The 14,994-nt window shown below is 39.3% G+C and overlaps 2 protein-coding genes across 5 annotated transcripts in view; one reads left to right on the top strand and one right to left on the bottom strand.

Moving 5' to 3' along the window:
- The window catches only part of CAMSAP2 (calmodulin regulated spectrin associated protein family member 2), a 183,358-nt gene that overhangs the window by 33,223 nt on the left and 135,141 nt on the right, over positions 1–14,994 (top strand). The gene's annotated exons all lie outside the window — the stretch shown is intronic.
- Positions 2,174–14,994, bottom strand: part of KIF14 (kinesin family member 14) — a 31,424-nt gene continuing 18,603 nt past the window's right edge. The window contains exons 18-30 of one of the 4 annotated variants that reach the window (XM_083506711.1): positions 14,232–14,384; positions 13,258–13,375; positions 12,235–12,328; positions 11,682–11,820; positions 10,890–10,990; positions 10,406–10,482; positions 9,326–9,547; positions 9,019–9,203; positions 8,170–8,328; positions 7,814–7,933; positions 6,761–6,835; positions 5,376–5,514; positions 2,174–4,292 (exon numbers count right to left, since the gene is read on the bottom strand). In XM_083506711.1, coding sequence (XP_083362837.1) covers positions 3,901–4,292; positions 5,376–5,514; positions 6,761–6,835; positions 7,814–7,933; positions 8,170–8,328; positions 9,019–9,203; positions 9,326–9,547; positions 10,406–10,482; positions 10,890–10,990; positions 11,682–11,820; positions 12,235–12,328; positions 13,258–13,375; positions 14,232–14,384 — 1,974 coding nt within the window. In that variant the 3' untranslated portion in view covers positions 2,174–3,900. Of the gene's footprint in view, positions 4,293–5,375; positions 5,515–6,760; positions 6,836–7,813; positions 7,937–8,169; positions 8,329–9,018; positions 9,204–9,325; positions 9,548–10,405; positions 10,483–10,889; positions 10,991–11,681; positions 11,821–12,234; positions 12,329–13,257; positions 13,376–14,231; positions 14,385–14,994 lie in introns of all 4 variants that reach the window. The other 3 variants (XM_083506712.1, XM_083506710.1, XM_083506709.1) reach the window with 3 other exon arrangements.

The following is a 14,994-nucleotide window of genomic DNA, read 5'->3' as shown; positions in this document are numbered from 1 at the left end:
GCAAGAAAGCCTTTGACAGAACCAAATGTAGTTCAGCAACTCTGGCAGCATGTTTGTGTGACATATTTGCATACATATTACAGACATATACATGCACTGTGCAAAACCTGGACAGAGATATGCAGTTAAAATTCAGCTCTTAGCATTCCAATTACTGTACTATTGTGCAGAAGTTGAGAGGCCTGTATTTTGTATGATTATTTACAATGTAAATGTCTGCAAGGTTTCCTTTCTTTTTGTAGGGGTTTTAAACACTAAAATATAAATAGCCAACTTAACAGAAATATTTGCTTCTGCCCAGAAAAATGTCTGAACATTGTATCCATAAGTAGATTAGAAAGTGAATAGTACAGTATATAGCCATGTGCTTGTGGCACAACTGTTTTAAGGAGGAAAATAACTGTGATTCTCTCTCTTACCTGCGGGTGACATTATTGAACCAAGTGAAGACGGAAGCTGTACATCAGCTATGCATATTGTATTTAGTGTTCTTTGGAGAAAGCAAGAATATGCTCTCACTCTTAATGCAGTTTTTTTTTTTTAAAAGAAACCTATATGCAAATTATGAGTTATAGAGCAATATAGTTTCCAGAGGACTCCTAATACGACATTCTTAACAATGCTATAGAAGGAGGTGATTCAAAATAGTGGAAATGGAAGAAAATTATTCGAGACACTTACTGAAGCATTTTAAATTGCTGGGTTATGAGGCACTAACTAACCACACAGAACATAAGTAGCTGGAATCCATTTCTTCTCTTAAAAATGTTTTAGAATCAAGAGTAAAGATCAGGTACAGAGTTCAAAACAGACTCAGTGGTACACTCTAAGCCAGTGTTTCCCGAACTGGGGTCTCCAGCTGCTTTTGGACTAGAATTCCCTCATCCCTGACTTCTGTTTCTGCTAGCTAGGGATGATGGGAGTTGTAGTCCAACAACAGCTGGAGACCCAAGTTTGGGAAACACTGCTCTAAGCCAGATATCCAGAGCCACTATGGAGTCACATTTGAGTGGTCACCTAACGTATCTCTTCAGGTTCCAGGGTGTGGGAGAATTGGCATGAGAAACAAAATACAACTTTGGGGGGGGGGTAATTTTGAGAGAACCAAATCTAATTCTGTCTCAGCTGGCAGAAATACTCTGTTAAGAGCTTAACAGGATGTGTCTGTGAAAACTGGCCCATCAAGATACATCATAGATCTGAGGATAAGAACTCTCCTTTGCATCCTCCTAACCTATTATGGAGCAACTATATCCATAATCTTTTCAAGTTTGAGTGTAACAATGAACATAGCTTGCTTACTCACCGAGGGAAAAGGAACACGAGTGATAGATTGGGAATGTTTTCAGCAAAATTAGCCGGTGTCGGCATGGAAATTGACTCAGATACATTGACAGGAAAGGTCAGTGTTAGTTCAAGAGGAAAGAAGAGAAAAGGCAAGACCTATGTCATATATGCAGGAGGAATAAACGAACAGCAGAGTCTGCAAAGCACCATTTTTGGCACTGATGTTAAAAACGGCTATACTATAGGACAAATTCATATTAAAGGGGAGGGGTTACAGCTCAGGCCTCAATTTCACACATAGCAGAAGTAAGAAGGGCCTTTGTTTACGAGGCTAGACAAAAGCTGCTAGATGGCAGCAGGCAGAAAGAACCAATCATTTGAATTTGTGTAAAGTGGCTTCATGTATTTCATGTTTCTTTTACAAGGCAGCTGTAGTCCTGCATTAGGAGTTTTGCTTGTCTTCTGCCAATGCAATGTAATCTACTGGCTTAAAAAAATGTAAGTGCTGAACGTTCAAGAAAGCGGGGGACAAATCTTCTGAAACCTAAAACATAGCAATTTAATTAACTCTGCTTGGCGTGCGAGTACATGCGAAAACACTATATTATAAATAATTAGTGGCTGGAATCTAAAGAGCCATATGTAGTGTACTGCCCAAGGGCTTTTTAGCTTCCCTGTTTTGAGGTGGGTAGGAGGAGTCCTGCCCCGTGGCACCTTGAAAAGCAACCCTATGAGGCATGAGGAACAGGACATAGGAAGCAGGGAATTGTCAACCTGTTACCCTTCACACACACACACACACACACACACACACACACACACACAGCAGGTGAGCTCCAATATATGAATATATAGGTTTTTTAAAATGCTCTAAAAACATATACACTTGAATAGAATAGTTTAATATCACTTTTGTACAGCATTTAAAACTCAATATATATGGCTCAAGGCAGATACTTGTTTTTAAAAAAGAACCAATAATGTTTACATGTACCTTATGCTCTATTTGCAAATCTTTACAGTTCAATTCTGATCTTTGTAAGCACCTTATATACAAATCTGTGTATGTAAATAGATGTGTATAGACAATACATGATTAGAAGGAGTTACATTTACAAGCATCAATCAAAACTGGTACTATAAAAATGTGAAAGCCAGCACTGTGTTTTTGTTTTAAGGGATTTTTAAAATTCTCAACAACTGAAATAGTTTGTGTCCAGTCAACGATCATTTTAAAGCCTTTTAACAAATGATGAATGAGTTCTGTTGTACTGTGTAGTGCACCGTTAAAAGTAAAGTTGACTTTCAGGTGTCCGAACAACTCTGTTGGCAAACCATAATTATACTGGAAAAGCTCTGCTAAAACGAATTAAATATGTTATTCTTAAAAAAAAACAACCAAAACAAGTACTGCATATAAATTACAAAATAATGAAAAGCTTGTTCTTTAAAATTAAGGCTGAGGGAACTTACCATATTCAGAAGCTACATCCCTTTCACTTGTTTGTTTTAAAAATCATCGTCACCAAACTGAGAAGAAGCTGTTACTTTTTAAATCACTTTACCTCATACCCTGTTATTCCATGTAATCAAATGGAATCCAAAGGGCAGTCTTGCCATTTCCTTTCCTCTGTGCCCTAGAAAACCATACCTAAAGGTTGGGGTCCTTTGAAGTGGCTTCTCACTAACAATGAGCAGCTACTGCTGAAAGGGAAATTGGCACACATGTTTAGACACCCTTGTGGTGCACACAAGCCATTTGCATGAGTGCAGACATGAGTCTCTTTGGAGCTTAACCATCCTGAGGGTTCAGTGGCAGCAAGAGACCTCTTCTAAGCCTCTTGTTCTACAACTTGAACTCTGCCCAAAGAATGGCTGCAAAACAGGGGTGCATTTTTAAAATTATTCATATAAAACGACACATCACTACCCAAGCAACTATGTCCCCATTTTCCAAGAATTTCGCTTTAAATATATTTGGCCTAGGTACTGCGACTGCCTACCAAACATTAAACATTTATAGACCCCAAGAGCTAAGAAATATGACCAGCAAGGTTAATGCAACTCCTTCGATGTTGAAGCATGGTTTTAAAATGAAGCTATTACATGCATGCAGAATGAATTAAATTTTAACGACTGAATTTTCTGACTTGCCCCACAGCTTAAAATATGCGTCTTGGACTGGACTTCCTTTAGGTGTGAATTTGCAGCTTCTTTAGGGACCAGTGACTACATCACCCAGCCAAGAACTGTCATTCCATGATAGAGGGAGCAGGCAAGACCACTCCTCTGAACAGTACATATAAGATATTTTGGGAACCAGGCACCCTTCTCACGGGATGATTTGCAAACTTTTACTTACACCCTAAGAGATAAAAATTTAGTGAACTGAGACTTCATGAATGGATTTACACAATGCCTTAAATATGCAAGTAAAAGAGGAAGACCTGCACTTATTCCATTCACCACAGAAGGGCAATCTTGGCTGGGTGAGCATGTGAACCGGCCCAAAGACTTCTCGTTCCAAGGCTCCATTTTTTCCAGATGCCAACACAATAGCCAACATAACCGTTACAGTGTTTATTTCCTGCATTCCATAAGTTAAGCAATAATTTATACCCAATGGATTCCACTAGGTGAAGCTTCCCCTAAGCTTTTAGGTAGAGACCAAAGTAGATGTTCCCATTTTGGGGCTTCTTTCTGCTCCCAGATGTTTAGAACTTCATCCTCTTCAAGTTGTTTTCCTTCAGAACAAGAATTTTGCATACAAGTGTCCTGAACATTTGATGAATTCTGTCCCTGTTCAAGTTCAAAACTTATAATGAGTGACTTTGCTACGGAGTCCAATTCTCTGTGGTTCACAGAAGGCTCTGGGATTGTGCAAACAGGATTGTTTGCTGTATCAGTGGATAATACAGATGGGTTGCAGAGCGTGTTAAAATTCCCAGTTAAGATGCAAATCTTTTCTATGAAATACCTAAATGGACTTCTGTTTCTATATGAGCCTGTGAAAAACAAAGGTTAAAAAGCCAGTAAGTTAAAAATAATTAGGAAGAAATTTGAATAATCTGCACATCGTTTGAAGAGACTCAAAAAGGAATAACAGATTTGTACACATAGCTTATTTTTGTTTTTCATTAAAAAAAGTTCAGGAGGCTTAGAGCATGATTGCAGAAATATGATTGTTTACCTTACTATAATTTGTTCCACAAGGTGGGGATATGTTCATGGCTTCCACTGGCAGAATCAACCATTGACATAGCATAAAGTGCTGCACTTGAGGCACCCAGAAAATAATACTGCATGCAAGCTTTGTTCAAGTATTAGGTATCCTACTACATGCTTTTTAAACTTTAGATGTTAAGAAGGGAGAAGGGCTGCCATTCACTGTAGAAAAGGATTGAATGGCGAACCCTTTTTCAATCTGATGGTTGCATTCCCTAATAGGCATCCTTAGCTAGTAGAAAAAGTTGTCAAGAACAAAGACAGTAGCCAAACAGAGCTAACCTTAATAAAAACAAGTGCAGATTACTTATCATAGATGCAGCGAGAGAAACTGCAGGGATCTAAATTTTAAATACACTGCATACAGAAGAAACAATGATGTTTCTGGTCGGAACACCATGAGGTCCCCACAAAATTCTCTCTTCACTCACTTTGCTACCCTCTGGTGAAGCTCTAGCAGCAAATCTGCTTTCTCGTTCTTGGCTTCTGCTTTCAGTCAGTAATATGAAGTTTGTACACTCCATGCCAGGCCTATATCTCCGTCACAGTCACTGACTTTAGCATGAGAAGGACCACACGATCTAAGCAACTTTTACAAGTTACCAATGAAATGTGGGAATGCTTGCAGAAAAGCAGTTCTGCAACAGCAAGACTAAAGAGCTAATGTGAATTTGGCCTTGATCAAGGAGGCAATAAGTTTACTCAGAAAGAAAAAAGATCACAATGGCCATTTTCCACCATAGACATTGTAAAGCAAATGGAGGACTCTGGCACCAACTGATGTATCTCTTTAAGCATACTCTTAAAATGGTTTTAAAAATCCAGTCATTTATCACAATACCTTATAACGAAAATTAGCATACCTTCTAATGAAGATGTAACCATCCGACAGACTTGATCTAGGCAATGGTGTAATTCCAAGAATGCAACAGCTTTGCTAGTTACTTTCTTTAACTCCTGATCAACACTTTCTTCAGTCCATGATATATTTGCTGCTACTTTCTGTGGCAATTAATATAATGGTTTTCAGAAAATGACAGACAATAGAAACAATTTTATCCCTGAGAATACTGTCCCTTAGGGTTGCCTATCATACTGATTTTGAAAAACAAGTGGCCTTGGTTTTTCAAGAACTATGTAGGTCTTTTAAAGATCTGTAAAGATGCAACCTGTGTCCAATAAGGCCCTCTTCACATATTACATTGTTAGGTAAAAAAAGGACCCCTGACAGTTAAGACCAGTCGCGAACGACTCTGGGGTTGTGGCGCTCATCTCGCTTTAGTGGCCGAGGGAGCTGACGTTTGTCCGCAGACAGTTTTTCTGGGTCATGTGGCCAGCATGACTAAGCCGCTTCTGGCAAAACCAGAGCAGTGCACAGAAATGCCGTTTACCTTCCCGCTGGAGCGGTACCTATTTGTCTACTTGCACTTTTTTGGCGTGCTTTCGAACTGCTAGGTTGGCAGGAGCTGGGACTGAACAACGGGAGCTCACCCCGTCGCAGGGATTCGAACTGTCAACCTTCCGATCGGCAAGCCCAAGGCTCAGTGGTTTACACCACAGTGCCTCCCACGTCCCTACATTGTTAGGTATATATATATAAATATAGGGTAGCATCTAATTGTGTCCTTCCACTGACATGGGCCTCTTAGAAAATTTTGCTAAAGTGGAACACGGAGGGAGGCATTTTTGTTTAATCATAATTATTTTGCAGTTCCCCCTTCCCTATATAGCCTCTCACACTAGCTCCTACACTGTTCCAATGAGATTTGAGACAGAGTATGCATTTGGGGCTGCGGATGGGGCGGGGCGGGGGGATTGGCAAGAAGCACCAGCCTCTTTGTTCCACTAAGAGAAGTAGATCAAAGTGTCTTCCATCCACAAAGTGAGACAGTTGGATACAACCCATAACGTGTAAATTGAGGAAGGAGAACTTCTGGCCTTCCATATATTGTTAGGCTACAGTTCCCACCATCCCTGACCATTGGTCCTGCTGGTTGGGGCTGATGGGAGTTGGAATGCAGCAACATCTAGAGGCCCACAGGGTTTCCCATCCTTGATGTAAGCAAATCCTGGAAACCCCATTTATTGTTGGCATTGATTGACTAAATATCTCTTCTGAGTGCCCAAACTTCAAGAATAACAGGAAAATGTTTAATTTCATTTGAATTTCACTGTAATATGTAAGCAACGTTATACTACTCTGCTAAGTCCAAAGTGAAAAATGTAACTAAGCAAGAGCTCCGTTTACCTTTTTACAACCAGCTATTATATTTTCAAGGATTTTAGCCAAATCCATAGCTTTAGTCTTTATTTGATTCTGAACCTGCAAAGAAAAGCGTGAAGACGTTTTAAATTATTTTCTACTTAAATTTAAACCATAAACATAAAATAGTTTCTAACATAACACAAGCTGAGATATGCAGAAACTTTGGCCTGGTTCATGAATAATAGCCTCTACAATGTTTGGGATGTAGCATAGTGGCTGGAGCCCATTCCCCTTTGTCACCCAACAAATGTAACGTTCTAATATCAACAGGGAAAGGGGAGAGAAGTGTATATTGGGGCATTGCACATGTGGATATCCACACAGAACGCCCATTTCAGACATTACAAAATTTGTGTAATGCAAGTGAAAATATAAAAGGTTGCCCCTACTACTGTACCACCATATGAAGGGGATCACAGCGGTCAGTGACCTCATTTACATGCAATGCCATGGCAAACCATAGTTGTGCTAATGAGTAGGTACCACTGTAGTAGCATTTTGCATCTTGGACAATATATTTTGGAATATCAGCTGTCATAAAAAAAATGCTTCCCATTTTGCCACTTACGATTCCTTGTTAATTTTACAGCATAATTAAACAGAGAGTTTCAATGCATTTAAGATTAACACTTTAGCTATCCCCTCTTAATGCTACAGTCTGTCTGCCAAGGCAGCAAAGACCAATAAAAAAAAATTGAAATATTGTTCACTACAGACAGCATTCTGGTTTTGGTTTTGGTTTAATCTACTGCCCTTGTAGCAGACACACTGGTTTAAAGAAGCCAACAATTTAACCTTTCAGCAGTCAACAGTTTCATTATGCCATGTGTTTTAAGTGTTTCTGTGGTATGTGTAGCTGTGAGAAAAAGTGTAGTGCAAATGCTGATTATATATACACAAGTCTGTAATGAATATCACCAGTTGCAAATATAAACAGTGTGAAGCTTAAAACTGCACTATTAAATTTGTGACATAGTAAAAAATATGCTTCCCTCCTCATGCATAAAGGATAGTTTATAATTATCCCCACATCACCTCATTTTGTGGATACCATTTTAAGAGTTCATTCCACATTGCCCTAGATTTTTTCTGTATGCAGTTTAAAAGGTGTTCCAGTCCAGAGACCATTCCATCACAGATGTCTGGTATGAACTGCTTCTGAAAACAAGAAGAGATTTTTTTTAAAAAAAAATTAAGCCAGTTACAGTTTTTAGAAGTCTCATCATCTGAAAGGGCCACAGATTCCCCATCCCTACAGTGGTCTGTTGGTACTTTCTTTATCCATTGTGTTGCGTCCACCCTATCAGATCTTTTTATCCACAGATCTGCAAAACCATGGTTTGACTTACTGTGACATGTGAACTAGACGTCTCTGTCTCTGTCTCTCTTACCTTTGAGTTGCTTGCATCACTTTTATTTTCTGCAGAAAGATGTAGGTCTGAGCCAGTAAGTACCACCAAGTGTGCTGTGTATTTTGCCATTTGTTTCAACATCTGCATTATTTTCTTTTGTGCTTCTACTACTACTGAAGAAAAATCTGAGCAACCGCCCTGAGAAAACAAAAATACAGTTGTTGCATGCATCTTTATGATGAATTCCTATTCATATTGTGGCAACAGTACAGTCATACCTCATGTTGTGAACGCTACGGGTTACGTCTTTTCAGGTTGCGTCCCGCAGCGACCTGGAAGTACCAGAAAGGGTTACTTCCAGGTTTCAGCGCTTGCGCAGACGCACAAAATGACGTGATGCGCATGTGCAGAAGCGGTGAATCGTTACCCATGCATGCACAGATGCGGGTTGCGTTCCATTCAGGTTGCGAACAGGGCTCCGGAACGGAACCCGATCGCAACCAGATGTACTACTCTATAGTCTTGTTCCAGCATCAGAAACATGACATCATAATATTTGCAATGTACACTGATAGATAATACAGTTTTGGCCAATGCAGTCGCACCTTGGTTTTCAAACAGCTTAGTTCTCTCCCAAATGCCACAGACCTGGAATGGCTGTTCCAGTTTGCAAACTAGTTTTGGAAGCCGAACATCCGACGGGGCTTCCGCGGGTTCCGATTGTCTGCAGGAGCTTCCTGCAGCCAATCAGAAGCCGCCCTTTGGTTTCCGAATGTTTTGGAAGTTGAACGGACTTCCGAAATGGATTCCGTTCAACTTCCAAGGAACGACTGCACTTCCAATTGTTCTCTTTCATTCCTAAAGGATGGCCATAATAAGAAAACTTACCCGCAAGAGCAATTGCAGATACGCTCCCAGATGTTTTACACTCTCCCTTAGTTCAACATGAATCATTACAAATTCTTCATTTTTTCGAAAACTGTTCAGCCAGTGCTTGGTTAGAACAACAAGCTGTTCGAAAGCTGAACTAATATTGATGCTGCAGGACTGAGCAGTATAGTTAACAGCGAAAACTGAAAAGATAGAAAGAAGGCAAATTATTCTGGACTGAAGGAAATGTGCATTTGTAAATAAATTATATGAGGTTCAAAGCTAGAACTCAAAAGGGGGCTACTAACTCAGCAATAGAACTTACAGTTCTCTTGACTTTGTTCAGCTTGCTCATAAGCCTTTATCAAAGCAGAGACTCCAGCGTAAACGTTAAACAATGTCGCTAAAAGGCTTTGTGCTATGCTCTCTTCCTCTTCTGTGGTCTGTCCCAAGACATCCAAAGCTGAATCTATCAGTTCCTTACATATGCCAGGTAGAGATGATTCAGGTAGGTCTGGGCCCAGGCTGCCCAATTTATTTGCTGAGTCTGTGATGACAGAACAGTGTGATGAAGGCATACGTATAGTTAGACAAAATGGAAAACTGGACTTAATTGTGAAGTGCTCTTCTAGTTAGCTGAGAGTGAAGCATACAGGAAAGGGTTAACTTCCCTTACAGAAGTCAGGGGGTCTAGTCTAGAAATCAGTCTAGTTTTGACTGTACCTTCTAGAAGAGATTAACCCTTTCCTGTATGCTCCACTCCTCCACTGAGTAAGTCAGTATTCTGATGGATCTCTTACCCTACTTTTTAAAATACTGTACAGAGCGGAACTATGACAAATAAGTAGAGCCCTTTTGAAAAAGCAGGTTTGCTCTTTGTAAATAATGATGATGATATAATAATAATAAATAATAATATAAAACTAAATATGACTTGAAAGAGAGCAAGATATATTTCTTTAATGAAATGATTTATATATTGCTCTTTATTAAAATTGATCCCAAAACAAGTTACAATATAAAAAGTAAGCAAATATTACTAGTAAAACCAGCTCATCATTGCGTATAGTAAACTGACAAATCAGCAAGGGCAGGTTGCCTACTCCACATCTGGTTTGACCAAAAGTGTAGGCAAATAAGTGTGCTTTCAAATGGCACCAAAAACTCACCAGTCAAATTTGTGAAGGGAGGGCATTCCACAACCAGGGTGCCAATATTGAGAATGCCCTCTCACGTGTTGCTGCACACCTGGCAAAAATATATAAAGGAACACTATCCCCTATAAATATGGGAATATTAAAAAAAAAACACTAGTTTTTTTTAAAGAAAAATCGCAAACCACTAAAAATGAACACAACATTAAATATAGCTTTTGAAGGTGACAGGATTATAAGTGCATACACACCTGATAGGTATGAATTGTGCAGTCTCATCTTTACCTCAGACAAACATCCAGAAATTCTTTTGCTCCTCCTCAAACTTCTATCGAAATTGACCAAGTATGGAAGGGGAGAAAACAAAGCAGCACAGGTGTTTTTAAACTTTTGTGGCTTCCACTAATTTTCTGAAACTCATGCATACATTTATTTACATCTGGTTTCTAGTGAGAAACACTATTCATTTATCTTGCCACTGTAGGATGAACACAGCAACAGTTCAAAGGACGCTGGAAACCATCGCTTTCTAAATATATTAATCTGGGCTTGTACTGGCTCCCCCAGCAGAAACCTTGGCTGCCCCATTTTTCCCTTTATTCACCCCCCCAAATAAAACTAGGTGCGTCCTATGGGACGGAGCGTCCTATGAGACGAAAAATACGGTACTTCTCTATAGATATTTTTTGTAAAGAGGCAGGATTTAACATTAAATTCAAGCTAGAAATTATTTACCTCCTTGAAGAAATAGAAGAGATGGATGCATTTGAAAAATCAGGTTCCCATTCATCAGTGGGATCATAAAAAATCTCATCAGCTTTGTTAGTATTGTTCGTCTGGAAAGGAAAGAAACCCGTTTCATTAAATGTGTTGGACAAGGGAAGGCCTAAAACCTTCATCAATCGGGAAAAAGCTGTTAGCTCCAAAACAAAGTCTGTTATGTGGGCAGCACAAGAAGAAAAAGATATTACCATCCCTTAACTTCAGGATAGGGACTGAAGTTTGGACCAGAATCTTCTCTCTCTCTCTCTCTCTCTCACACACACACACACACACACACACTCTCTCTCTCTCTCTCTCTCTCTCCCCACTACACCCCTGATCCTTTGGCTAAATCCTCATCAGTTAGGCTTTCCTGCAAACACCTTCTTTCTCCATGCTTCGGTGCACTACACTTTCTAAACATTTTTCCTCCAGATCTCTTTCTCTGTTCCACTGCTGTTTGCTCCTCCAGCATCTCCTCCCTTGCCTCTGTCACTCTCCAAATCCCCAGCTTGAGGTCACTGACTTCTGCCCTCCCCTACAACCATAGGCTGTTTTGGGAAGTGTCGAAACCAAACCCCTCACTGGGTTCCAGGGACACTGACACCCAACCAATTCTGAGTCAGCAGCCTTTGGCAACATGGACAGATACTTATATTGGATGTGGTGTCTTTTAAATCAGATTTACTCAGGCAAATCTTAAAACTGCCTTTCTCATAAAAGCAATATTTTAGGAAGCAAATAATGTTTTATTCCCAAACAAACCTCATAGACTTCTTTCATTGCAGCCAATTTATCTTCAAATTTTTCCAAACTCCAGAATGTTGCAACACCAAGCCTGATGTTACGGACTTGAACTTGAAGGGAATGGCCAGGACCACTTTTATTATCCATTGCATCATGCCTGATGGAACAAACAAATCAATTTACTCCCAGAACATGAAGTATCTGTAATTACTGGACGTGTCCCTTGATTACCATTATCTTTCTGTGGTGTTGGGGTACTTTACACACAGATTACAAGACAAAACACCTTACAAATAGGTGCTTGATTTTGGAATGAAAAAGCCTGCAACTAGCCAGGAACATTATGTTAGCCTTTTCAGAAAAAAACACGAGTACAGGAAATCTCACTGAATTTTCACTAAACCCTTGTCCTTCCAGAATCACATTTCCCCCTCTTTTTTCCTTTTCTTTTTTAAGAACTATACGTTCTTAACAGAAATGCTATATTTGATTATTCAAAGGAAGTCATCAAATCACAGAACATAAGAAGCATATGCAGTACCACTTCTAATATTTTAGTTAAAATACTTACCTACAAAAAACTGTGTGTTTCTCCAATTTACTGCTAATAGTGTTGGCCTCCTTGATCATCATGGACAGCTTCAAAGAATTCCAGTTTGGCTCTGCTAATTATATATTTTTCAAAGAAAAAGATAATGGACTTTTCTTTAATTACTGGTTAATAATTATGCAATCAGTCATTGAACTGGTAATCCCTGAAATTCTTTTTAAATTCTATACAGGACAGGACAGGACAGGATGACTTTTGTATTTATGAGGAATGCACAAAAACATTTAGACTATTGTCCGCCCGTACTGTATAATTTCATACTGCTCCCTCCCAAGTCTGCTCTCATAACAGGTTTGGAAAGAAACTGATAAGCAGTATATTCCAAAGCTCCCAAGTGAATGGATAAGAAATGTGGGGGGGGGGGGTGTTTTTTAAAGGGTAGCCCTCCAAGCAAACAGTGTTAGAAACTGAGATATGAAAACTAGGAGCCAAATGGTACCTCAAACCTAGTTTATGGCCGCAACAAGGGAATGTCTAGGTGTACATTTCTATAACAACAATGCAAAGCTGAAAATGAATGAACTGCAGCTAAAATATTTCGTTCATTTTTCACATGGTCTAGTCCTTCCCCTGCCCACCCCCCTAATATTCTTAAGAGGGTCTCTTCTCCAGTCTTCAGCTGGAGTAGCTGGAAGTGGGGAGGCAGAAAAAGGTCCTCCTTTCCTTCCACTCTGCAGTTTTACTCTGAAATCTTAGGCACTGTACTGCGCCCAGAGCTCAGAAATTGCTGGCGCTAATGAAATTCCCTGTCACAAAATGCGCCTAGAACACTGGGAGTTTCGAACACTGCAAGCAAATATATAAACCCTTAAAAAACCAGTATGCCCTCTCTCCCTTGCTGCAAGGAGAAGATATATTTTCAACACAGAGATGAAGAGGGCCTTCCTGGATTCCTGCTGAAAGAAAAGTCTTTATATAGACACTCTTACGTTAGTTTGTGGTTAACCACCATACAGGTAGCTATATATAATAATGTAAACATACCTTTATTTCTGTTTCCATGAGTCTGCTGAAGCATCGCCACTTCCTGAGCAATTTTCTGCTTCTCAGCTTCCAAAGCTTCTAGAATCTTGGCACGACGAATGACATGATCTTCTAAAACCTACCACAAAGCAAGGGATTATGAGATTTTTCAGCAAAAGCTGCACAGCTTCTGAGATGGAAGGGGTGTTATTTAATACCATACACATAATATTCTGTTCAGGCTGTTGATCCTATATGAAATAAATTCTATTAGTTACCTTGCCTTATCCATTACCCTCAAAACATATACAGTACACAGATATAGTTGTGAAACAATGCTCCTTTCATTTAGGCTTGAGGGGGAAAGCACAAACTGATTTTAGAAAACAACTAATTAAAACTAGGATGATTTTATCTAAGGCACGGAACCTCTAAGTACCAGCTGCTGGGGGCAAAATGACAATTACAAGGGATGGCCATCACTTTTATGCCATGCTTACAACTTTCCAGAGGTATAGCCGACTATGATCTGATTCAGCAAAGCAGATATTATTTTTTAAAAAACAACAACTTTAGAGTTACGTAAAAGTGACTCAGACAAACTTGCAACTATTAATCCTCAGCTAAGTTAATATTCCATTCACAGGGACAGATATGCCATTTTCTTTACTCTTCACATTTGCCAAGCACAATTTTAAAAAGAGGTCTTCGTTTCCTTCCAATATGATTGCAAATATTTTACATTGCAAAGAGTGATTACACAACACAGCTTCGAGGGATGCCTTCCATGGCTGTAACAGGCATATCAGCAGAGTACCCAAAGTTACATAAACTATCATTTCCCAAATATCAGTCGATCTCATGAAAGGGTAGAGCTAGAGGGCACCTATGCTGCATAGAATGTATAGATTCAGAGAAGCAATTCTAGATCACAGTACACTGTCCAATTGATAAGACAAGATGCTAGGTTTTATGTTTCGTTTTTTAAAATTTACCTCCCTGGCAGCCAATGTCTCCATTTCCAAGCGCTTCTTGTTTACGTGTACCTCTAGCTCAAGGCCCCGTTTTGCTTGCTCCAGCTCTTGAATTTTGTTTACAGCTATTTTATTATTCATTTCCTGCAGTTGTTTCCTCCGGGATTCTTCTTCCTAAGAAAACAAAAGAATTAATAATATGTGCCAATAACAAAAAATATGCTTGACCCAAGCAAAACCATTGCCCCAGAATAAGCAATATTCTTTACTTGCTCACATAAACACACACACACACATTTCACAAAAATCTTGGAAGCTCTTTCATTTTCTCTCTCACTCTATTTTCTTCAGATTTCCATACATTCCTGGACCACCTCCAGACAAAGTAGTGACAGTGCTTTGGGTATACTTAGAGACAATTCAAACGCGCAGAAATAATTTTTAAATTAAAAAGAAAAAAGTTCTAAAGCTGAGCTGAAACTGAGAACTGAGTATGCTCATCCTTTTTCAGAAGCCAGCACCTAATCTGAACACTCTAATGCTATATATTACAGTGGGGAAGAGGTTTGGAAAGATGAGGAACAAGAAAGATATCTTTTTACTTCCTGAAGATACTATATTTGTGGGTTTTATATGTTGGAAGCCACCTTCGGAGAGCCTGGCCCTAAAAGATGACCTAAAAATAAGCCAAATGCATACATACATACATACATACATATATGTCGTATAGGATAGTGTTGGGAACCAAGATCCCAGAATATTCACAGTTGAGTTGCTGTCATTA

The sequence above is a fragment of the Podarcis liolepis genome (genome assembly GCF_965112155.1).
Source record: "Podarcis liolepis genome assembly, chromosome: 6".
Classification (NCBI taxonomy): Eukaryota; Metazoa; Chordata; class Lepidosauria; order Squamata; family Lacertidae; genus Podarcis; species Podarcis liolepis.
The sequence above is the reverse complement of the archived record's forward strand: the minus strand, read 5'-3'. Positions and strand labels throughout refer to the sequence as shown.